The following is a 24,693-nucleotide window of genomic DNA, read 5'->3' on the forward strand; positions in this document are numbered from 1 at the left end:
AAGGGGAATGTGTTAGACAAGGGGAATGTATTTAAACAAGGGGAATGTATTTAAACAAGGGGGATGTGTTAGACAAGGGGAATGTGTTAGACAAGGGGAATGTGTTAGACAAGGGGAATGTATTTAAACAAGGGGAATGTGTTAGACAAGGGGAATGTATTTAAACACGGGGAATGTGTTAGACAAGGGGAATGTTTAACACGGGAATGTGTTAGACAAGGGGAATGTGTTAGACAAGGGGAATGTGTTAGACAAGGGGAATGTATTTAAACAAGGGGGATGTGTTAGACAAGGGGAATGTGTTAGACAAGGGGAATGTATTTAAACAAGGGGAATGTGTTAGACAAGGGGAATGTGTTAGACAAGGGGAATGTGTTTGACAAGGGGAATGTGTTTGACAAGGGGAATGTGTTTGACAAGGGGAATGTATTTAAACAAGGGAAATGTGTTAGACAAGGGGAATGTATTTAAACAAGGGGAATGTGTTAGACAAGGGGAATGTATTTAAACAAGGGGAATGTGTTAGAGAAGGGGAATGTGTTAGACAAGGGGAATGTGTTAGACAAGGGGAATGTATTTAAACAAGGGGAATGTGTTAGACAAGGGGAATGTGTTAGACAAGGGGAATGTATTTAAACAAGGGGAATGTATTTAAACAAGGGGGATGTGTTAGACAAGGGGAATGTGTTAGACAAGGGGAATGTGTTAGACAAGGGGAATGTATTTAAACAAGGGGAATGTGTTAGACAAGGGGAATGTATTTAAACACGGGGAATGTGTTAGACAAGGGGAATGTGTTAGACAAGGGGAATGTGTTAGACAATGGGAATGTATTTAAACAAGGGGGATGTATTTAAACAAGGGGGATGTGTTAGACAAGGGGAATGTGTTAGACAAGGGGAATGTGTTAGACAAGGGGAATGTATTTAAACAAGGGGAATGTGTTAGACAAGGGCAATGTGTTAGACAAGGGGAATGTGTTAGACAAGGGGAATGTATTTAAACAAGGGGGATGTGTTAGACAAGGGGAATGTGTTAGACAAGGGGAATGTATTTAAACAAGGGGGATGTGTTAGACAAGGGGAATGTGTTAGACAAGGGGAATGTGTTAGACAAGGGGAATGTGTTAGACAAGGGGGATGTGTTAGACAAGGGGAATGTATTTAAACAAGGGGAATGTGTTAGAGAAGGGGAATGTGTTAGACAAGGGGAATGTGTTTGACAAGGGGAATGTATTTAAACAAGGGGAATGTGTTAGACAAGGGGAATGTGTTAGACAAGGGGAATGTATTTAAACAAGGGGAATGTATTTAAACAAGGGGGATGTGTTAGACAAGGGGAATGTGTTAGACAAGGGGAATGTGTTAGACAAGGGGAATGTATTTAAACAAGGGGAATGTGTTAGACAAGGGGAATGTATTTAAACACGGGGAATGTGTTAGACAAGGGGAATGTGTTAGACAAGGGGAATGTGTTAGACAAGGGGAATGTATTTAAACAAGGGGGATGTGTTAGACAAGGGGAATGTGTTAGACAAGGGGAATGTATTTAAACAAGGGGAATGTGTTAGACAAGGGGAATGTATTTAAACAATGGGGATGTGTTAGACAAGGGGGATGTGTTAGACAAGGGGAATGTGTTAGACAAGGGGAATGTGTTAGACAAGGGGAATGTATTTAAACAATGGGGATGTGTTAGACAAGGGGGATGTGTTAGACAAGGGGAATGTGTTAGACAAGGGGAATGTGTTAGACAATGGGAATGTATTTAAACAAGGGGGATGTATTTAAACAAGGGGGATGTGTTAGACAAGGGGAATGTGTTAAACAAGGGGGATGTGTTAGACAAGGGGAATGTGTTAGACAAGGGGAATGTGTTAGACAAGGGGAATGTATTTAAACAAGGGGGATGTGTTAGACAAGGGGAATGTGTTAGACAAGGGGAATGTATTTAAACAAGGGGGATGTGTTAGACAAGGGGAATGTGTTAGACAAGGGGGATGTGTTAGACAAGGGGAATGTGTTAGACAAGGGGAATGTGTTAGACAAGGGGAATGTGTTTGACAAGGGGAATGTATTTAAACAAGGGGAATGTGTTAGACAAGGGGAATGTGTTTGACAAGGGGAATGTGTTTGACAAGGGGAATGTATTTAAACAAGGGGAATGTGTTAGACAAGGGGAATGTGTTAGACAAGGGGAATGTATTTAAACAAGGGGAATGTGTTAGACAAGGGGAATGTATTTAAACAAGGGGAATGTGTTAGAGAAGGGGAATGTGTTAGACAAGGGGAATGTATTTAAACAAGGGGAATGTATTTAAACAAGGGGAATGTGTTTGACAAGGGGAATGTATTAGACAAGGGTAATGTGTTAGACGAGGGGAATGTATTTAAACAAGGGGAATGTGTTAGAGAAGGGGAATGTGTTAGAGAAGGGGAATGTGTTAGACAAGGGGAATGTGTTTGACAAGGGGAATGTGTTTGACAAGGGGAATGTGTTTGACAAGGGGAATGTATTTAAACAAGGGGAATGTGTTAGACAAGGGGAATGTGTTAGACAAGGGGAATGTATTTAAACAAGGGGAATGTGTTAGACAAGGGGAATGTATTTAAACAAGGGGAATGTGTTAGAGAAGGGGAATGTGTTAGAGAAGGGGAATGTGTTTGACAAGGGGAATGTGTTTGACAAGGGGAATGTATTAGACAAGGGCAATGTGTTAGACGATGGGAATGTGTTAGACAAGGGGAATGTGTTAGACGAGGTGAATGTGTTAGACGAGGGGAATGTGTTAGACGAGGGGAATGTGTTTAGACGAGGGGAATGTATTTAAACGAGGGGAATGTGTTAGACAAGGGGAATGTGTTAGACGAGGGGAATGTGTTAGACGAGGGGAATGTGTTAGACGAGGGGAATGTGTTTAGACGAGGGGAATGTATTTAAACGAGGGGAATGTGTTAGACAAGGGGAATGTGTTTGTGACTCAGAAATGTAAATAACAGACCATTTGGTTTTAATTTGTGTTAACAGCAACACATCCCCCCCCAAAAAATGAATGTCAGCAATCAAGTGTTTAAGATATATCACTTAGAAAATACAGAAATGCAGCCGGTATTAAAAAAACATGTATGTCTGGTTAGAAACAAAAATCTTTCCAGGAACCCAGTTTAATAGATATAATGTAACTTTCGGTATAATAATGGAAGATAAGAACATAGAATTTTCTATTGAATGTTCTGCTTATTTTTGGTACATTTTATATTCATAAAAGTAAATGCATAAAAACACAGCCTTTGCTTATTGTTTTTCAAAAACAATGACTAAATTACTTAGAGACATTGAAATGTATAAGGGGCAAAAAGACTCCTGAAATTGATTATTGAATTAGAACTATTAGAAGACCTAATAGCTTATTAAGTTATGCCTTATTTGTAGACAATATTTTATTTTCTTATGATTTATTTATTTGAGTATTTTTGTTTGTTTATTTAGCTGTGTTGTTCATCTTCCCACTGACTCTATGTATTTACACATTGGTAATAAACCACATGATGATACAGGAGAACGTACCTGGTTTCCCAAGTCTAAATTCAATGAAAGAATGTGGATAAATGTGTGTGTGTGCGCGTGTGTGTGTGTGTGTGTGTGTGTGTGCGTGTGTGTGTGCGCGCACAGCAGCACACACAGCTGGAACTGGGCGTCGCTCCAGTGTAGCCCTGGCCAGCAGACATACAAAGTATGCCAGCGATGAATCCCAATCACCGCAGTGCCAGTTGGCCTAATAACAGTGTTTAGAACCAGTCAGTGTCTGCTATGAGGTAATATGATGAATGTGAAAGTCCGGCTCAGGAGCTAAATTTGTGTTGCAAGGCACAAATCATGACAGGCAAATCCACACTACAGGAGAAATGGCTCGCTGTCTTTCCTGGCAGTGAAACGGATACATCTCCCTGTCTGGCTCCAGAGACCCGAGACAGACAGTAACAATGCTGTGTGTGTCAGCACTGGGAGACGTTGAACAGTAAATCTACTTCATCTTTTACCTGACTTTAACCATCGCTCTCTGCAACGTGAGGAGGTTGTTACCTCCGAATAGTTAAAACAATGCACCCAAACAGATTCTCTCAGGAGTCACTTTGGGGATTGTTTGAAATTCACCTCGTCTTTTAGATTCTGAGACAGTACTATATGGACCTGGAGAGTCAGCAACCCAAGAGTTGTGTTTGTTTATTTAGCTATGTTTGGCTTAGCATTTCACATCACAGTGTAAATTAAAAGCTGTGGCAAGACCCCTGTTAGCAGAGTCCTTAAAGCATGCTTACAGTACCTCACCTCAAAGCAGTTGAAAGTCAGTGAAGTGACAAAGTACATCAAGTAAATGAGAAACACACATTTAAGTGATAATGTGGTAGAGGAGCAAGCTAACAACACAGCTAACACAATCACTTCAAACTGAAGCTGGAAAGACTGCAAACTAGTTGCACTTCAGTTTGTTTGATCTTTTTTCAGTTGACATTCCTTTGTATATATCCATACAAATGATGCTAGCTGATTCATGATTTCGACTGGCTGAGAAACGTTGCCTGCCTGTCTGTCTCATCCCGACTCCCTACATGTTCATTACTATGGTACAGCTGGAGATCCAATTTGAATATTGAAACAATGTTGCAAATTTTGGAGAGACAGGCAGCAAGGTTTATACAAAATGTCAGTCTAAAAGAAATGTGAGCTCTAGATGCTTTTTATGGTGGAGATCAAGTTTATAAATTGCGTGGCTGGGCTGATGAGACAGTGGATTGTGCAGTCAGATGGAACAGAGTAAATAGGCATTTTAACATCATATATTTAGCCGGTGGTAACTTGTGGAATAGACATCAACTGGAATGCAGTTTTAACCAATCAGCATTCAGGATTTGACCCACCCGTTGTATAAAATGTAAATAATCGTCTTACCACTTTTGTCCCCCGGCAACGTGCTGCTGCACAGTGTATCCAAATTGGGCCTGCTTGGGACCCTTGATGATCCTGTGGTTCTTGGTGTCAATGTTGAAACCATCATGGAGCCCTGGAAACAGACACAGCAAGGCAAACACATGCCATTAATAGCATGCTTGGACAGCACATTATATTTACTGGCTACGACAGCCATTTCCGAAAAAACGGTCATTTTTTGCCTGTGACCTGAAGTGCAGCAGAAAGACTTCATGCTGGTTAGAACATTAACATCAGCCAAGTTACACAAACTCGAAGCGATAGATGGGAGTTTCATCAGAAACAGGACATGTGTGGGTTTGAGACTTTCACCCAGCGGTACCAAGAGCATCACAGCTGTAATTAGCCGGAAGGCGGCCATTTTGATGCTGACTTTGTAGCCACCTTGTGCAAGAAGAATACAGAGATAGCATGCCAGAGAGGGTGTTCGTCTTGTCTCGATATTCAAATCAAGTCATATTGTATTGGTCACATACACATGTTTAGCAGATGTTATTGCAGGTGTAGCCAAATGCTTGTGTTTGTAGCTCCAACAGTGCAGTAATATCTAGTGAGTAATATCTAACAATTTCACAACAATACACACAAATCTAAAGTAAAGGAATGGAATTAAAAATATATAAATATTTGGACTAGCAATGTTGGAGCGGCATAGACTAAAACACAGTAGAATAGAATAGAATACATTATATACAAATAAGATGAGTAATGCAAAATATGTAAAAATTATTATTAAAGTGACTAGTGTTCCATTAGTGGACTAGTGGCCAGTGATTTCAAGTCTATGTATATAGGCCGCAGCCTCTAAGGTGCTATTGAAAACAGGCTACCGCTGATGCCTCTGATCCAATAAAACTATAGAATTTTCCCTTGGAATATCTCTAGGCCATGACACCTGGACTCCAGCACCTTAAGTATCTCGTACAGAAACAAACATAGCCATGGAGGTCTCGTGATGTCATGTCAGAATGATAATTGCTCACTGTAAACAGAGCCTTGTCCCGAAAGGCAAGCAGATATTTTACACTGTAGGGGCTGTAGGTAAACAGTCGAGCTGTCTGTCACTGAGTTTGATTGACATTGCTCAGTCTGCGTGAGGGTGGATGGAAGGGGTGGATGGATGGCTGAAGGTTTTGTGTGAGGAGAAGCAGTAGTAGTCATATTGAAAGGGGTGGATGGATGGCTGAAGGTTTTGTGTGAGGAGAAGCGGTAGTAGTCATATTGAAAGGGGTGGATGGATGGCTGAAGGTTTTGTGTGAAGAGAAGCGGTAGTAGTCATATTGAAAGGGGTGGATGGATGGCTGAAGGTTTTGTGTGAAGAGAAGCGGTAGTAGTCATATTGAAAGGGGTGGATGGATGGCTGAAAGTTTTGTGTGAGGAGAAGCGGTAGTAGTCATATTGAAAGGGGTGGATGGATGGCTGAAGGTTTTGTGTGAGGAGAAGCGGTAGTAGTCATATTGAAAGGGGTGGATGGATGGCTGAAGGTTTTGTGTGAGGAGAAGCGGTAGTAGTCATTTTGAAAGGGGTGGATGGATGGCTGAAGGTTTTGTGTGTGGAGAAGTGGTAGTAGTCATATTGAAAGGGGTGGATGGATGGCTGAAGGTTTTGTGTGAGGAGAAGCAGTAGTAGTCATATTGAAAGGGGTGGATGGATGGCTGAAGGTTTTGTCTGAAGATAAGCGGTAGTAGCTATATTGAAGTTGATCATTCACGTTACAGTGCAGAAGACTGGATGCTGAAATCATGTAGCAGCTTACATGGATATTTCCATCCTGCTCATTTAAATGGACATACTGTATACAAAGTATATTAAAGGAAAACTCCACAGAAAAACTATATTAACTTATTTTCTTTAAATACAGAAATACGGCCGGGATACAAAATGCATCATACCGACTGTATTTCTGTATTTTGAGATGTACAGTATGTCTTTGAAACTTGATTGCTGACATTGCAAAACATTTTGGAACTATATCAACAATGGACTAATGAAACAAATACCAAAATAGATTTCCTTTTACTAGATGTCAACATTTTGTAGCACTTAATGTAACACTAAAGTCAGGCCATTTACACAATAGCACTGATCTACACTGAATAACACTTATTTAAGGTTATTGCCGTTGTACTTGGCTAAGACAAGACTTTACAACAAGAACAGAAGCATACCTTATTGTCCTATTCTGAGGAAACGTAAATTAATCTATTTGTTTTCTACCAACACTCCGAGACAAACACACTGAGTGCCTTGCTTAACGGCATAAAGGCTGGAGATGGCATCTAGAATACTGATGCCAGGCAGCAGCCCTCTGATTGGCAGATCACTCTTCATCAGATGATGACTGACCAGTACGATGCTCACATCAGGGTAGGGAATTCCCTTCCCAGTCAAATTCGACCGCCTTCATTTTTTTCTGTACGTGAGATCAGATTTAGAGATCTACCACAGGTGCTGAGCTGAGAAAGATCAATAATTGCAACCCACATGCCTTCCCAGCTGTTTATTTCTGGTAGAAGTTGAGCAGAGCGTTTTAAGCACTGTGGTGAAACCCTGATTAGACCATGTGGGAACCATAATTCACAGACAAGACAAATTCATCTCAATGAACAAAATCAAAGGACCGCAAACACAACTATGGGAACTGATCAAAAGACAGACCGGATTTGTGATGGTGTAGATTAATTCTCCTCACTTCCTCTGGACACTAAGAGCATTATTGGAAAACGCAATTCCCTTCTGGATTCAATTAAAACGCGTATCAGAGATGATACTTTTTCAGCTTTTCTCGCTGTCACCAAGTTACCCAAAATGGCTTATTAATGAAAACAACGTCATGTGGATTTTTTATTTCCACCGGAGGAAGCAAGCAGCAAGCAAACGTTTTTTGAGGAGATGGAAGATATGAACTGATCTTCTTGACAGAGAGGAGAGAGCACGACGGAAAACATAATCTTCATCAACATAACTTCCTTTCAATCTGGCTCTTCATTCATCTATCTTCTCTTTCATCTCCAGCTGTATACAGTGTCTTCGTTTCACCGGTCTCAGGTCTCACACCACTTTATCTCTATATTATATACAGTGGAAGACAGACGTCTTGGCTACTGTAAGGTCAGGGTTCATGTTGGGATTTACATTTCATTGCAATTTTTCTTGTCTGAGGTAAAGGGCTATGAGCCAGCTTGTGATGACAGTGATATAACACTCTTCCTTGGAAGTAGAGCAGAAAATAGAGAGAGAAATTGAGAAGGACCAAGAGGATGAAAGAGACAGCTTTAAAAGTCATCACGCTTAATGACATACAGTTAGAGTACTATTACTTGAAAAAGAAAAGTCAGAACCCAGCCCAGTGAGTAGTCAGAACCCAGCCCAGTGAGTAGTCAGAACCCAACCCAGTTAGCAGTCAGAACCCAGCCCTGTGAGCAGTCAGAACCCAGCCCAGTGAGCACTCAGAACCCAGCCCAGTGAGCACTCAGAACCCAACCCTGTGAGCACTCAGAACCCAACCCTGTGAACAGTCAGAACCCAGCCCTGTGAGCAGTCAGAACCCAGCCCAGTGAGCAGTCAGAACCCAACCCAGTGAGCAGTCAGAACCCAACCCAGTGAGCAGTCAGAACCCAGCACCTTGAGCAGTCAGAACCCATCCCAGTGAGTGGTCAGAACCCAACCCAGTGAGCAGTCAGAACCCAGCCCAGTGAGCAGTCAGAACCCAACACAGTGAGCAGTCAGATCCCATCCCAGTGAGCTGAAGAGATGGATTTCATAGAGCACACAAAAACAGACCCCAGGACAAGCCCCCCCCTTCTCTTACATCAACACAGTAGGGCCTATTTTGAATACCCTAAACCCCACTCTCAGTCCTCTCTATACAGCTCTACAATCTGTTAGGCTCTGAGGGTCAAGTCAAGTGATCCTTTTTTCTCTGTGGTAAATGTTTTTTATTTATGTCACCTTTATTTAACCAGGTAGGCAAGTTAAGAACAAGTTCTCATTTACAACTGCGACCTGGCCAAGATAAAGCAAAGCAGTGTGACACAGACAACAACACAGAGTTACACATGGAGTTCACAAACAAGCCAATAACACAATAAACAAGTCAATGATACAGTAGAAAAAAGAAAGTCTATATACAGTGTGTGCGAAAGGCATGAGGAGGTAGGCAATAAATAGGCCATAGGAGCAAATAATTACAATTTAGCAGATTAACACTGGAGTGATAAATGAGCATATGATGATGTGCATGTGATGTGCATTAATGACATACAGTTAGGTGTGCAAAAGACCAGAAAAGTAAATAAAATAAAAACAGTAAGGTGATGAGGTAGGCAGACGGGTGGGCAATGTACAGATGGGCTATGTACAGCTGCAGCGATCGGTTAGCTGCTCAGATAGCTGATGTTTAAAGTTGGTGAGGGCGGAGCTGTTGGCAGGGGTTGGAGTAGCCAGGAGGAAGGCATGGCCAGCCGTTGAGAAATGCTTATTGACATTTTTGATTATCATGGATTTATCGGTGGTGACCGTGTTACCTAGCCTCAGTGCAGTGGGCAGCTGGGAGGGGGTGCTCTTGTTCTCCATGGACTTTACAGTGTCCCAAAACTTTTTGGAGTTAGAGCTACAGGATGCAAATTTCTGCCTGAAAAAGCTAGCCTTTGCTTTCCTGACTGACTGCGTGTATTGGTTCCTGACTTCCCTGAACAGTTGCCTATCACGGGGACTATTCGATGCTATTGCAGTTCGCCACAGGATGTTTTTGTGCTGGTCAAGGGCAGTCAGGTCTGGAGTGAACCAAGGGCTATATCTGTTCTTAGTTCTGCATTTTTGGAATGGGGCATGCTTATCTAAGATGGTGAGGAAATTACTTTTAAAGAATGACCAGGCATCCTCGACTGACGGGATGAGGTCAATATCCTTCTAGGATACCCGGGCCAGGTCGATTAGAAAGGCCTGCTCGCAGAAGTGTTTTAGGGAGCGTTTGACAGTGATAAGGGGTGGTCGTTTGACCGCAGGCCCATAGCGGATACAGGCAATGAGGCAGTGATCGCTGAGATCCTGATTGAAAACAGCGGAGGTGTATTTTGGAGGGCAAGTTGGTCAGGATAACGTCTATGAGGGTGCCCATGTTTACGGATTTGGGGTTGTACCTGGTGGGTTCCTTGATGATTTGTGTGAGATTGAGGGCATCTAGCTTAAATTGTAGGACTGCCGGGGTGTTAAGCATATCTCAGTTTAGGTCACCTAACAGAACGAACTCTGAGGCTAGATGGGGGGCGATCAATTCACAAATGGTGTCCGGGGCACAGCTGGGAGCGGAGGAGGGTCGATAGCAGGCGGCAACAGTGAGAGACTTATTTCTGGAGAGATTTAATTTTTCAAATTAGAAGTTCGAACTGTTTGGGTATAGACCTGGAAAGTATGACAGAACTTTGCAGGCTATCTCTGCAGTAGATTGCAACTCCTCCCCCTTTGGTAGTTCTATCTTGATGAAAAATGTTGTAGTTGGGTATGGAAATCTCAGAATTTTTGGTGGCCTTCCTAAGCCAGGATTCAGACACGGCAAGGACATCAGGGTTGGCGGAGTGTGCTAAAGCAGTGAGTAAAACGAACTTAGGGAGGAGGCATCTGATGTTGACATGCATGAAACCAAGGCTTTTTCGATCACAGAAGTCAACAAATGAGGGTGCCTGGGGACATGCAGTGCCTGGGTTTACCTCCAAATCACCCGAGGAACAGAGGAGGAGTAGGATGAGGGTAAGGCTAAAGGCTATCAAAACTGGTCGCCGTGGGAAATGTATTTTGTTACTGGGATCACAACGTAAAAGCACCAACAAAGTTTATGAGGCGACATAACAAATAAATCGTTTTATAACAACTGACATAGAAGGTCAAAGTTGGGTTAGCTTCAGCACTGAGAGGCAAACCAATGGTTCAGAGACTATACAAGCGGCAGTTCAGGTATGGTTCTGTTGTGTATTGCTAATCATTTTTACCAAAATTAGAGCAGTATGGAGAGCTGATATATTAAATAAATAGTTAGAAGCAGAAAATGGCCATGTACATTTTTATTTCCATTTGATGGACAAAGGGACTTGACAGAGAAAAGTGTGTATTGGACAAACATGTGAAATGGATTGGAACTCGTTATTCAATTGCTGGTACTGATAGTGAGTAGGGCCAGGACAATACCATTATCACAATTCTTTTTCCATGCCAAAAATGTAAACACAAAGCAGACCAAACTAGTCAGTCCTTTAAAAACCTGCTGTATGTAAAATATTGTGAGCTATAGATAGAAAATAAATACATGTGACTCTGGATGACATCATAATGATGTATGTTTCAACATTAGGGCCGTTTTCCTAAAGATCTTAAATCCGCATTGTGTTTTGTTTCTTTGTTACGATACTAACAAGTTTTGCTGGTATCGTCCTGGCCCTAGTAGTTAAATTTATGATTTTTTTTTTTTTCATAGAAAGTAGGCTATACATTTGAAAGAAACATCAGTCACTTGCGAGATGCAGTTAACAGTTGGGATTCAATACCATGAAAGAAGAGTATCAAAGTCAAAGTCAGGACGATAACCATTTCCTTTGAAATATAGTACTGTCGTGGTTCATTCTTTACAACAGTTCGATTTTTCACATTGCCAGTTTTAAAGGAGATTACCTCTGCTTTCAAGGCAGCTGAAGAATTGAAATCTAATGAGAGCACTGCAACTGCAGAAAAAATATCTTTATAATCCTCCAAAATATATATGTCTCACTAGTATATTCTGCCAACAGATGTTGCTGCTCTGTCAAGAGAAATTATACAAGAGTATATGTGAGCATACAGTGCCTTCGGGAAGTATTCAGATCCCTTGATTTTTTCCACATTTTGTTACGTTACAGCCTTATTCTAAAATGTATTAAATAAAACAATTTCCTCAGTAATCTACACACAATACCCCATAATGACAAAGCAAAAATAGGTTTTTAGAAATGTTTGCAAATGTTTTAAAAACAAAAAAACAGAAAAACCTTATTTACATAAGTATTCAGACCTTTTGCTATGAGACTCAAAATTGAGCTCAGGTTCATCCTGTTTCCATTGATCATCCTTGAGATGTTTCTACAACTTGATTGGAGTCCACCTGTGGTAAAATCAATTTATTGGACATGATTTGGAAAGGCACACAGCGGTCTACAGTGGCTTGCGAAAGTATTCACCCCCTTGGCATTTTTCCTATTTTGTTGCCTTACAACCTGGAATTAAAATACATTTTTGGGGGGTTTGTATCATTTGATTTACACAACCACTTTGAAGATGCTAAATATTTTGAATTTGAGCCTGAATAACTATTCACCACCCCAAAGTCAATACTTTGTAGAGCCACCTTTTTCAGCAATTACAGCTGCAAGTCTCTTGGGGTATGTCTCTATAAGCTTGGCACATCTAGCCACTGGGATTTTTGCCCATTCTTCAGGGAAAAACTGCTCTAGCTCCTTCAAGTTGGATGGGTTCCGCTGGTGTACTAGGCCATTCCAAGACATTTAAAAGTGTCCCTTTAAACCACCCGAGTGTTGCTTTAGCAGTATGCTTAGGGTCATTGTCCTGCTGGAAGGTGAACCTCCGTCCCAGTCTCAAATCTCTTGAAGACTGAATCAGGTTTCCCTCAAAAATGTCCCTGTCTTTAGCACCGTCCATCATTCCTTCAATTCTGACCAGTTTCCCAGACTCTGCCGATGAGAAACATACCCACAGCATGATGCTGCCACCACCATGCTTCACTGTGGGGATGGTGTTCTCGGGGTGATGAGAGGTGTTGGGTTTGGGGACATAGCGTTTTCCTTGATGGCCAAAAAGCTCAGTTTTAGTCTCATCTAACCAGAGTACCTTCTTCCATATGTTTGGGGAGTCACCCACATGCTTTTGGCGAACACCAAACGTGTTTGCTTCTTTTTTTATTTAAGCAATGGCTTTTTTTCTGACCACTCTTCCGTAAAGCCCAGCTCTGTGGAGTGTACGGCTTAAAGTGGTCGTAGGTACAGATACTTAAATCTCCGATGTGGAGCTTTGCAGCTCCTTCAGGGTTATCTTGGTCTCTTTGTTGCCTCTCTGATTAATGCCCTCCTTGCCTGGTCCATGAGTTTTGGTGGGCGGCCCTCTCTTGGCAGGTTTGTTGTGGTGCCATATTATTTCAATTTTTTTATAATGGATTTAATGGTGCTCTGTGGGATGTTCAAAGTTTCGGATATTTTTTTTATAACCCAACCCTGATCTGTACTTTTCCACAACTGTGTCCCTGACCTGGTTGGAGAGCTCCTTGGTCGTCATGGTGCCACTTGCTTGGTGGTGCCCCTTGCTTAGTGGTGTTGCAGACTCTGGGGCCTTTCAGAACAGGTGTATATATACTGAGATCATGTGACAGATCCTGTGACACTTAGATTGCACACAGGTGGACTTTTTTAACTAGTTATGTGACTTCTGAAGGTAATTGGTTGCACCAGATCTTATTTAGGGGCTTCATAGCAAAGGGGGTGAATACTTAAGCACTCAACATTTTTCCGTTTAAATGTAAATTTTTTTTAAAAAGATTTGAAAAAACTTATTTTCTTCATTTCACTTCACCAATTTGGACTGTTATGTGTATGTCCATTACATGAAATCCAAATAAAAATCTATTTCAATTACAGGCTGTAATACAACAAAATAGGAAAAATGCCAAGGGGGTGAATACTTTTGCAAGGCACTGTATATAAGGTCCCAGAGTTGACAGTGCATGTCAGAGCAAAAACCAAGCCATGAGGTCAAAGGAATTGTCCGTAGAGCTCCAAGACAGGATTGTGGCACAACGCCTCGTGGCACAACGCCTCTCCGCTCTTTGACCTAGATAGTTTGTGTGTATGCATTGATATGTAGGCTACGTGTGCCTTTTTAAAAATGCATGTAGTTCTTTCCTTGAGCTGTTCTTGTCTATTACTGTTCTGTAGTATGTCATTCTGTATTATGTTTCATGTTTTGTGTGGACCCCAGGAAGAGTAGCTGCTGCTTTTGCAACAGCTAATGGGGATCCTAATAAAATACCAAATACCAAGTGTCGAGGCACAGATCTGGGGAAGGATCCCAAAACATTTCTGCAGCATTGAAGGTCCCCAAGAACACAGTGGCCTCCATCATTCTTAAATGGAAGAAGTTTGGAATTGTAACATGTACGCTGGGAGTCGGGAAGCAAGTTCAGGGAGTGTATTTAATAAATAAATGAACATAGAACAAAACAAGAAACACGGGTAGCGTACAGACATGAACACTGGAACAGAAACAATAATGCCTAGGGAAAGAATCAAAGGGAGTGACATTTATAGGGAAGGTAATCTGGCAGGTGATGGAGTCCAGGTCTGATGAGGTGCTGGTGAGAAGTGTGCGTAATAATGTGCGTAATAATGTGCGTAATAATGAGCAGCCTGTTGACCTCGAGCGCCGGAGAGGGAATATATGTGACAGGAACCACCAAAACTCTTCCTAGAGCTGGCAGCCTGGCCAAACTGGGAGAAGGGCCTTGGTCAGGGAGTTCCTCTGTGGAGCTGGGAGAACCTTCCAGAAGGACAACCATCTCCGCAGCACTCCACCAATCAGAGTGACCAGATGGAAGCCACTCCTCAGTAAAAGGCACATGACAGCCCGCTTGGAGTTTGCCAAAAGACACCTAAAGACTTTCAGACCATGAGAAACAAGATTCTCTGGTCTGATGAAACCAAGATCGAACTCTTTGCCCTGAATGCCAAGCGTCACATCTGGAGGAAACCTTGCACCATCTCTACAGTGAAGCATGGTGGTGGCAGCATCATGCTGTGGGGATGTTTTTCGCGCAGCAGGGACTGGGAGACTAGTCAGGATCGAGGCAAAGATGAACGGAGCAAAGTACAGAGAGATCCTTGATGAAAACCTGCTCCAGAGCGCTCAGGACCTCAGACTGGGGCAAAGGTTCACCTTAAAATAAGAGAACAACCCTAAGCACACAGCCAAGACAACGCAGGAGTGGCTTCGGGACAAGTCTCTGAATGTCCTTGAGTGGCCCAGCCAGAGCCCGGACTTGAACCCGATGAAACATCTCTGGATTGCTGTGCAGCAACGCTCCACATCCAATCTGAAAGAGTTTGAGAGGATCTGCAAAGAAGAATGAGAGAAACTCCCCAATTACAGGTGTGCCAAGCTTGTAGCATCATACCCATGAAGACTCAAGTCTGTAATCACTGTCAAAGGTGCTTCAACAAAGTACTGAGTAAAAGGTCTGAATACTTATGTAAATGTGATATTTCAGTTTTACATTTTTGTAAAATATTAGCAAACATTTCTAAAAAACAGTTTTTGCTTTGTCATTATGGTGTATTGTGTATAGATTGATGAGGAAAAGAAACAATGTGTCACGAACCTCATCTTCTGACGATATCGCGAAATCACTGTCGGAGAACGTGGACCAATACGCAGCAGGTTGTGTGCTCAACATCATGTTTATTAAACACGTTGATCACGAAAAAACAATAAATGCAGACAACACGACAGGAGACAGTTTCGCAGGCTATAACTATCAGTGCAAAAAACAACTACCCACGAAACACAAAGACAAACACACCCCACTATATTGGACTCCCAATCAAAGGCAACTCAACACACCTGCCTTCAATTGAGAGTCCAACCCCAATTAACTAGACATAGAAACACAAACATAGACCAGTGACAAACCCCATAAACATACATCAACTCCCCTCTGCCACGTCCTGACCAAACTACAATAACCAAATATACTCTATACTGGTCAGGACGTGACACAATGTAATCAATTTTAGAATAATGTCACGTCCTGACCATTGTAAGATGTTATTTTCTATGGTAGAGTAGGTCAGGGTGTGACAGGGGGTGTTTTGTGTTTTTCTATGTTTTCTATATCTATGTTTAGTTCTAGTTTTCTATTTCTATGTTGATTTTGGGGGGGATGATCTCCAATTAGAGGCAGCTGGTTCTCGTTGTCTCTAATTGGAGATCATACTTAAGTAGGGTTTTTTTCCACCTGTGTTTGTGGGTAGTTATTTTCTGTTTAGTTAGTCTGTGTACCTGTTTGTTTGTTATTTTGTCTTTAGTATTCTGAGTTAAAATAAATATTCACTATGAGCACTCAACACGCTGCGCCTTGGTCCCCTCTCTACGACAGCCGTTACGAATAAGGCTTGTACCTAACAAAATGTGGAAAAAGACAAGGGGTCTGAATACTTTCCGAAGGCACTGTAAATCTAGCATATGTTATTGCTAAATGGTTCAGTTGTTGATAAGGCATCACATTGTTTCCTGCCAAATTGAATGACACGGTCATAAAATATATGTTCTGGTTGGAGAAAACATCCATTCATGGCTACCATCACTGCAATGTACAGTTTGCAGTTCAATCTAAATATTGACATATTCCCCACATTGCTCATTTCCTGTTGCATGAATGGTTCACATGGTCAGCTGTTCTTTGATCTCCCCCCAAAATATTATCCAGAGGGAGTCAACAAGTATTTTAATTCTAGCTGAAATAAAAAATGCTGCTAAATGGTGGAAGAAATGGTGCTGAACAGCTATAATTTTTCACAGCAGGTGGTGTATTTGAATTCTTTCCCATATGGGTTTTCATAATTTTTCTAGGCGTGCCGTCTTAAGTACACATAAACACAAATGACTCCTCTAGCCGGCGCTTTGATGTCTTCGAGGCTCGTTATAGAAAGAAAACTATCCCAGATACCATCACAGAGCAGCTTTGCTGTACTTCCTACCAAGAAAAAGAGAGAGCAAAAAGAACAACATAGAGAGAAAATGAGCGAGAGACGGAAAGAGTGGAGGTGAAAGCGTGAGATGGGGAGGAGATCCAGTTTCCATTTCAAACCCCTAACGTGGCAGAGCAATTTAATATTCCCAGTAATATCAGCAGCTCCTAAAGCTAGGCCAGAGTCTTGCCGGTTTTCCTGTGTACCGGCTCTTCTGCCCAGATAAATAAACCACGGGCCCGACCGGCCAGCCACTGCCAAGCTGCAGGAGCTCCACCGCAGCCCCACTGATGGAGAGACGACCCACGGGTGCACTATGAACAGCCAGGGGTGCAAGGCCTGCTAGAATGGATCCTCACACAGGACTTGATGGAGCTTCATGCTACTCAAAGGGCAATCAGCGTTATGGTCAGGTTTCAGTTCATGAGAGGGGATGCTGATGCCCTTTAAAAGGATGCATGCAACGCCCATAATGTGACCTGGGACTTGGATGCATCATACACAGCTCTACACAGTGCTGAACAAAATAACTCTTCTACAATTTGTCAAACATAGACACGGGGGCCTTTCAGGGAAGATGTGAAAGACTTCATCTCCACGCACATGGCCACCTCACAGCGTCTGCCATGCTGGTCTGTGTGTGGGTAACAGTCATAATGCTTCAGGGCATGACTGTTACCCACAGGCCAAGATTCTGGGCCAGCAGATTGAGTTTTAACCAAATCCGCATGGTGAGACGGCAGCTCCCCACCACCTCTCTGAAAATCAACCTTCATTGGTTCACCTATAAGTGGTGGAGAAGTCAATGTTCCAGATTCTAATATGAAACGGTCAAACGTTCTCTGTACTTTATGAAGGAATTCACATTGCAGATCGCGCACAAAAGAGCAGCCCTGCGATTGGAGGTGTACACCTCACATGAGGTAAAAGGTGCAACTCAGCATCTTTTAGTTGGCCCGTTCTGGATCTTCTTGCACTGGATGGCTTTTCTCTGGAAAGCTCATCTGAGCCCTGTTGAAAGATGCTTCACAATGGATGGTGCTGGTGACATGATGGGATGTGAGTCATGATGGAGTATCTGGCACCAGATGTGCCACTTCCACACAGGAGTTGGGCACTGCTAAGCAAGCTGTCTGCCTTCTCGGCCAGCTCTAAGCCCTCCCAGGGTTAACAAAATCCTCCGTGGCAGAGCTTGAAGCAGTGCCATGTACTGTATAAGCCATGCCTGCAGAGCAGGTCTGGGGTGAGTTGTCATACACAGCTGTAAGCCACTGTGGAGACATCAGGACATTCATAACTGCAACAGTCAGTGTCTAAGGACAGGCTGAATGACATACTGATTCATTATTGGGACATTGACCCTGTACAGTACTTCAAAAGTTTAGATTTGAAATCAAACAATGACTATGCAGTCTGTCAGCTTTAATTTGAGGGTATTTTCACGATATCGGGTGAACCGTTTAGAAATTACAGCACGTTTTCTACATAGTGAGAAAGTTACAGATGCACAAATATCATAACCCCCCCTCCCTGTTATTGTAATGGTGAAATGTTAGCATTTCCTGGGGCTACAATATTTGTGCGTCTGTAACTTTCTCACTCATCATTATTCACAATTCATTCAGGATTAACCGTAATCATGTTAGCATCCACATTACTGTAGAATTGTTCAGAAACATATTATATTCTCATGTACAATAAAATGAAACAATACATTATTTACCATTAATTTATTTTGGGCACAAAATAATCTGAAACACAACCAAAACAAACAGCAAATGCATCCATCAAATGTGTGGAGTCACAAGCTTGATGTAGTCATTGAGTGCTATGAATATGGGACCAAATTCTTAACTTTTTACTACTTTTATACACATATAAGAGAATTTGTTCAAATTTTTTTGGTCCCTTAAAATGAAGGGACTGTCACAGTCTGACTGTGTACAAAAAGTGCTATGTTTCTAAACAGTTCACCCAACATGGATGAATTTACCCTCAAATTAAAGATGACAGTCTGCAATTTAACAGCATAGTCATTGTTTCAAATCCACAGTTTTGGAGTTTAGAGCCCAAAGAAGAGAAAATTATGCACTGTCCCAATAATTACTGAGGGCTCTGTATGAGGAAAAACATGTAGCGTTGGGATAAACATGATGTACGAGGACAAACATGTAGCGTTGGGATAAACATGATGTACGAGGACAAACATGTAGCGTTGGGATAAACATGCTGTACGAGGACAAACATGTAGCGTTGGGATAAACATGATGTACGAGGACAAACATGTAGCGTTGGGATAAACATGCTGTACGAGGACAAACATGTAGCGTTGGGATAAACATGCTGTACGAGGACAAACATGTAGCGTTGGGATAAACATGCTGTACGAGGACAAACATGTAGCGTTGGGATAAACATGATGTACGAGGACAAACATGTTGCGTTGGGATAAACATGATGTACGAGGACAAACATGTTGCGTTGGGATAAACATGATGTACGAGGACAAACATGTAGCGTTGGGATAAACATGATGTACGAGGACAAACATGTAGCGTTGGGATAAACATGCTGTACGAGGACAAACATGTAGCGTTGGGATAAACATGATGTACGAGGACAAACATGTTGCGTTGGGATAAACATGATGTACGAGGACAAACATGTTGCGTTGGGATAAACATGATGTACGAGGACAAACATGTAGCGTTGGGATAAACATGCTGTACGAGGACAAACATGTTGCGTTGGGATAAACATGATGTACGAGGACAAACATGTAGCGTTGGGATAAACATGCTGTACGAGGACAAACATGTAGCGTTGGGATAAACATGATGTACGAGGACAAACATGTAGCGTTGGGATAAACATGATGTACGAGGACAAACATGTAGCGTTGGGATAAACATGCTGTACGAGGACAAACATGTAGCGTTGGGATAAACATGATGTACGAGGACAAACATGTAGCGTTGGGACAAACATGCTGTACGAGGACAAACATGTAGCGTTGGGATAAACATGATGTACGAGGACAAACATGTAGCGTTGGGATAAACATGATGTACGAGGACAAACATGTAGCGTTGGGATAAACATGCTGTACGAGGACAAACATGTAGCGTTGGGATAAACATGATGTACGAGGACAAACATGTTGCGTTGGGATAAACATGATGTACGAGGACAAACATGTAGCGTTGGGATAAACATGATGTACGAGGACAAACATGTTGCGTTGGGATAAACATGATGTACGAGGACAAACATGTAGCGTTGGGATAAACATGCTGTACGAGGACAAACATGTAGCGTTGGGATAAACATGATGTACGAGGACAAACATGTAGCGTTGGGATAAACATGATGTACGAGGACAAACATGTAGCGTTGGGATAAACATGATGTACGAGGACAAACATGTAGCGTTGGGATAAACATGATGTACGAGGACAAACATGTAGCGTTGGGATAAACATGATGTACGAGGACAAACATGTTGCATTGGGATAAACATGCTGTACGAGGACAACGTGTTGAGTTGGGATAAACATGCTGTACGAGGACAACGTGTTGCGTTGGGATAAACATGCTGTACGAGGACAACGTGTTGCGTTGGGATAAACATGCTGTACGAGGACAACGTGTTGCGTTGGGATAAACATGCTGTACGAGGACAACGTGTTGCGTTAGGCATCTAACAGGTGAAGAATACAGACTGTATGTGAGCGAAGAAATTGGTAACGACCGGATTTTTTAAAAAGCAACACCATTTTCAAACTCCACTATTTACTTTAAACAGTTTTTGTGTGTTTTTGTGCAGCCCGAGCGAGATTTGACACTGCTCGCTTAATGAACCCATAAAACTCAATGAGCAGTGTAACAAGTCCAACCTGGCCCTCTAAACCTGCCCTCTCGCACTCAGGCCTAACAAGTAAAGTGTTGTCTTGACAACACGGCCAGGCTTGTGTGACAGCTTTGGAAAACCGTTGAATGCCCGCAGGCTGTTCATACCTCAAACAGACTGTGCACTCTTCATGTGGCTCACTGTTTCAATCTCTAAATACATTCTACATGAAGGAAGCCCCATCCACAGTGCTGCAACTGGTTACAGCTGCAAGATCACATATAGACAGCAGCAGTGGACAGCTGTGAATATGTCATAACGATCCAGCCAACCCTTCAGCAAACCCTCATCCTCTGTGGAAATGACAGCACCAAATGACCTTAGGTCTGCTTCAGAAGGTACATTGTTTGCCCCAGACGGAGGCTCTGTCTGGATGAGTGTCCACTGAGTTTGTCCTTATTGACTAAAGGCTTGAAGCCCACTAACTTTGCTGCCACAGCTCCCTCAGTTTTTCACTCAATGAGTTGTCATCAGCATGTATGCCATGACATTTTGCTATGTCACTATCCCCGCTACCACCATTCTGACCATGTTAAGCAGCCTCGTTCAAACAGGACATTTAGTGAAGCAAACTACCACAATAAATAAATCAAATCTTGAATGCAGCCCCTTCGCGTCTTATTGTCAGAGCTTCTTTCCCAGTCCGGCCAAACAGCTTCTCTCTCTCATTCCAGACTGTTTCTGTGTTCGCAAGGTTGACCTCTCCTCCCCTCGGCAAGACTGTATGTGTCCAAAACTTGGACCCAACATCAAATTCCTCTACCTCAGCAAATATTTCCAGTAGACATTTCCTCTACTGCTCCACCCTCAGGCCTCATGTCATCTAACATCGTCTAATCAAAGATTAATAATAGCTAGTCTACTTCAACAAGAGGGTGTAAAAACCATGGGAACCTAGTGCTATCCAACTGCTTGTTAGATTAAGGTCAGTAGTACATTTCTGGAAAGCAGTAAGGACAAGAAACGTCAGCCATTTCCAAATGACTTAAACAGTGACATACTGTACATTGCCATAGACTGAAGAAATTACACTAATATATACAGAATGTATGGCTACCAGTATTGTGAGCCGTGTGCACTCTTTGGAAGCCACCTGTCATAGCAATCTCTCTTGACATTGGTCCAATCTCATATTACCATATAATTAAAATAGATGAAGATCGACAGCGGGGTGCAGTCCATATCATATCAGGTTATACAATTCAGGTCATATAGCCATAGGAAATTCAAACAACCCATTATCTCTCTCTCTCTCTCTCTCTCTCTCTCTCTATTCCACTTCAATATGTTGCTGCTATTGTAATTTTACTGGTAATTGACCCCAGTTCTGGCTGTGCACCACACATTTCCAGATGCTGGAAACTCTGAGCGCTTAGTTTCTAAACAGATAGCACCACCTTTCATTTCAAAGGACACACCTGCTTTCAATGAGAGACAGAGCACCTCTGTCAAACCTGAGGGAACCAGCGCATCCCTTCAATAAGCCAACTCAGCACCCATCTCTCTCACACAGTATGATATAAGATATGAGACTAAAATATTATAGTAGTTTAAGATATAAGACTGTGCGCCGCCCTATGGGACTCCCAATCACGGCCGATGTAATGCAGATATGACACTAAGATATGAGAGTAGTTCAAGATATTATACTAAGATATGTGAGACTAAATTATGAGACTAAGATATGAGATTAGTTCGAGATATGATACTAAGATATGTGAGACTAAATTATGAGACTAAGATATGAGAGTAGTTCGAGATATGATACTAAGATATGTGAGACTAAATTATGAGACTAAGATATGAGATTAGTTCGAGATATGATACTAAAATATGTGAGACTAAATTATGAGACTAAGATATGAGATTAGTTCGAGATATTATACTAAGATATGTGAGACTAAATTATGAGACTAAGAAATGAGATTAGTTCGAGATATGATACTAAGGTATCAGAGTATTTCTAGATATGAGATTAAGATATGAGACTAAGATATAAAACTTAGATATTAGAGTAGATCAAGATATGAGACTGATATTATAGTAGTTTGACATATTCGCTGCACGAGAGAAGAGACTCATTTACTAGTTCTCCAGAAAGCCACTTCACTTAGGACACCGTGGAATTATATTCCTGTCTACATTTCCATATAAATATTGGAGAACTGAAAGCTAGACTGTCTGCCTCTTCTTATGCAAACATTAGACTAACTTTAGCTCCTATAAAAGCTATGCTGCAAACGATTTATGTGCCTTCCAGAGAGAGCTGGAATAAATAAAATGTAATAACTACTACTTATTGTACACAGGCATAGGACCACACACACACACACACACACACACACACACACACACACACACACACACACACACACACACACACACACACACACACACACACACACACACACACACACACACACACACACACACACACACACACACACACACACACACACACACACACACACACAAGCTCACCTGGCAACAGGCTGCAGCAGATCCAGAGAAACACAGCGCGGCAGTACTCCATGTGTTTGGTCGGTGTGTGTGTGTGTGTGTATGGTGTGTGTGTGTGTGTGTCTGGGGGCTGAGGCAGAGAGACCCAGCAGCGTGCTCTGTTAAAGATTCAGCTCTGGTTGACTCCACGGCTAGTCAAAACGCTCACTATATCTGAGGAGGTAGGAGGGGACTGTGGCTGAACTGAAAGGAGGTCCACGTTGAACCAGCAGACAGGACTCTCCTCTCAGTCCCTCTGCTACTCAGACAGAGCAGTGAGCGGAGACACACACACGCTATCCACCGCAAGCACAGATCTTGGATCAGTTCCTCTGGATAATCAGAGGCAAAGTTGATGGAGTTTGAATACAGTCATTCCATTACTTTTAAAACTACAGTGTGTCTTGGTATGTTATGGTTGAAGCAATACGTGTCCTCTCTCTTCTGCTACCAAATATACTGATGATAAAGTAGACTTTCTTCAACTGCATGGTTGGTTATGGGCTTGTCAGTCAGCATTTCACTGTAAAGTCTACACATGTTGTATTCGGCGCATGTCACAAATACGATTTGATTAACAATGAAGTGGATTATTTATTTTATTTTTATTTTAAAAATGTATTTAACCTTTATTTAACTAGGCAAGTCAGTTAAGAACAAATTGTTATTTACAGTGACGGCCTACCCCGGCCAAACCCGGACCACGCTGGGCCAATTGTGCACCGCCCTATGTGACTCCAAATCACGGCCGGATGTGATACAGCCTGGATTCGAACAAGGGACTGTAGTAACGCCTCTTGCACTGAGATGCAGTGCCTTAGACCGCTGCGTCACTCGGGTTAAATGCGGAAGAAACGTTTCAGTTGAATGCATTCACTTGTACAACTGACTAGGTATCCCCCTTTCCCTAATCAGAGAATATATCTTCAGAACAGCTGTGTTTTAAAAGACAAAAAGTTGTGTTTTTCATAGCACTGATGCTTGACAATCATGTTGTGACCACACGGTGCCCAATGTATTAATGAGGAACACCTCTTACCCCCACAGTCAAACCATCCAGACTGAACTGCTACCTCATACCCCCACAGTCAAACCATCCAGACTGAACTGTTACCTCATACCCCCACAGTCAAACCATCCAGACTGAACTGCTACCTCATACCCCCACAGTCAAACCATCCAGACTGAACTGCTACCTCATACCCCCACAGTCAAACCATCCAGACTGAACTGTTACCTCATACCCCCACAGTCAAACCACCCAGACTGAACTTCATAATGACCCATGTAATGTAACAACGGATACTAAGACTGAGGGAACCGTAAGAGTCAGCACATAACCCAACATAAAGACATCTATACACGCACCGTGACATCTCACATCCCGTGCATAGAAGTACTTTCATTGATCGATAATAGGAACAATGAGATACAGTTGATTACATGTACAGTTGAAGTCGGAAGTTTACATACACCTTAGCCAAATACATTTAAACTCAGTTTTTCACAATTCCTGAC

At 42.2% G+C, this 24,693-nt stretch overlaps 1 protein-coding gene across 1 annotated transcript in view; it reads right to left on the minus strand.

Annotated features, from left to right (window-relative positions):
- LOC106562707 (integrin alpha-11) overlaps window positions 1-23,372 on the minus strand; it is a 141,539-nt gene extending 118,167 nt beyond the window's left edge. Inside the window, exons 1-2 of the mRNA XM_045708429.2 lie at window positions 23,158-23,372; window positions 4,951-5,062 (exon numbers count right to left, since the gene is read on the minus strand). Coding sequence (XP_045564385.1) covers window positions 4,951-5,062; window positions 23,158-23,209 — 164 coding nt within the window. The 5' untranslated portion in view covers window positions 23,210-23,372. The remainder of the gene's footprint in view (window positions 1-4,950; window positions 5,063-23,157) is intronic.
- Window positions 23,373-24,693: the final 1,321 nt, after the last annotated feature.

The sequence above is a fragment of the Salmo salar genome, chromosome 26 (genome assembly GCF_965601325.2).
Source record: "Salmo salar chromosome 26, fSalSal1, whole genome shotgun sequence".
Classification (NCBI taxonomy): Eukaryota; Metazoa; Chordata; class Actinopteri; order Salmoniformes; family Salmonidae; genus Salmo; species Salmo salar.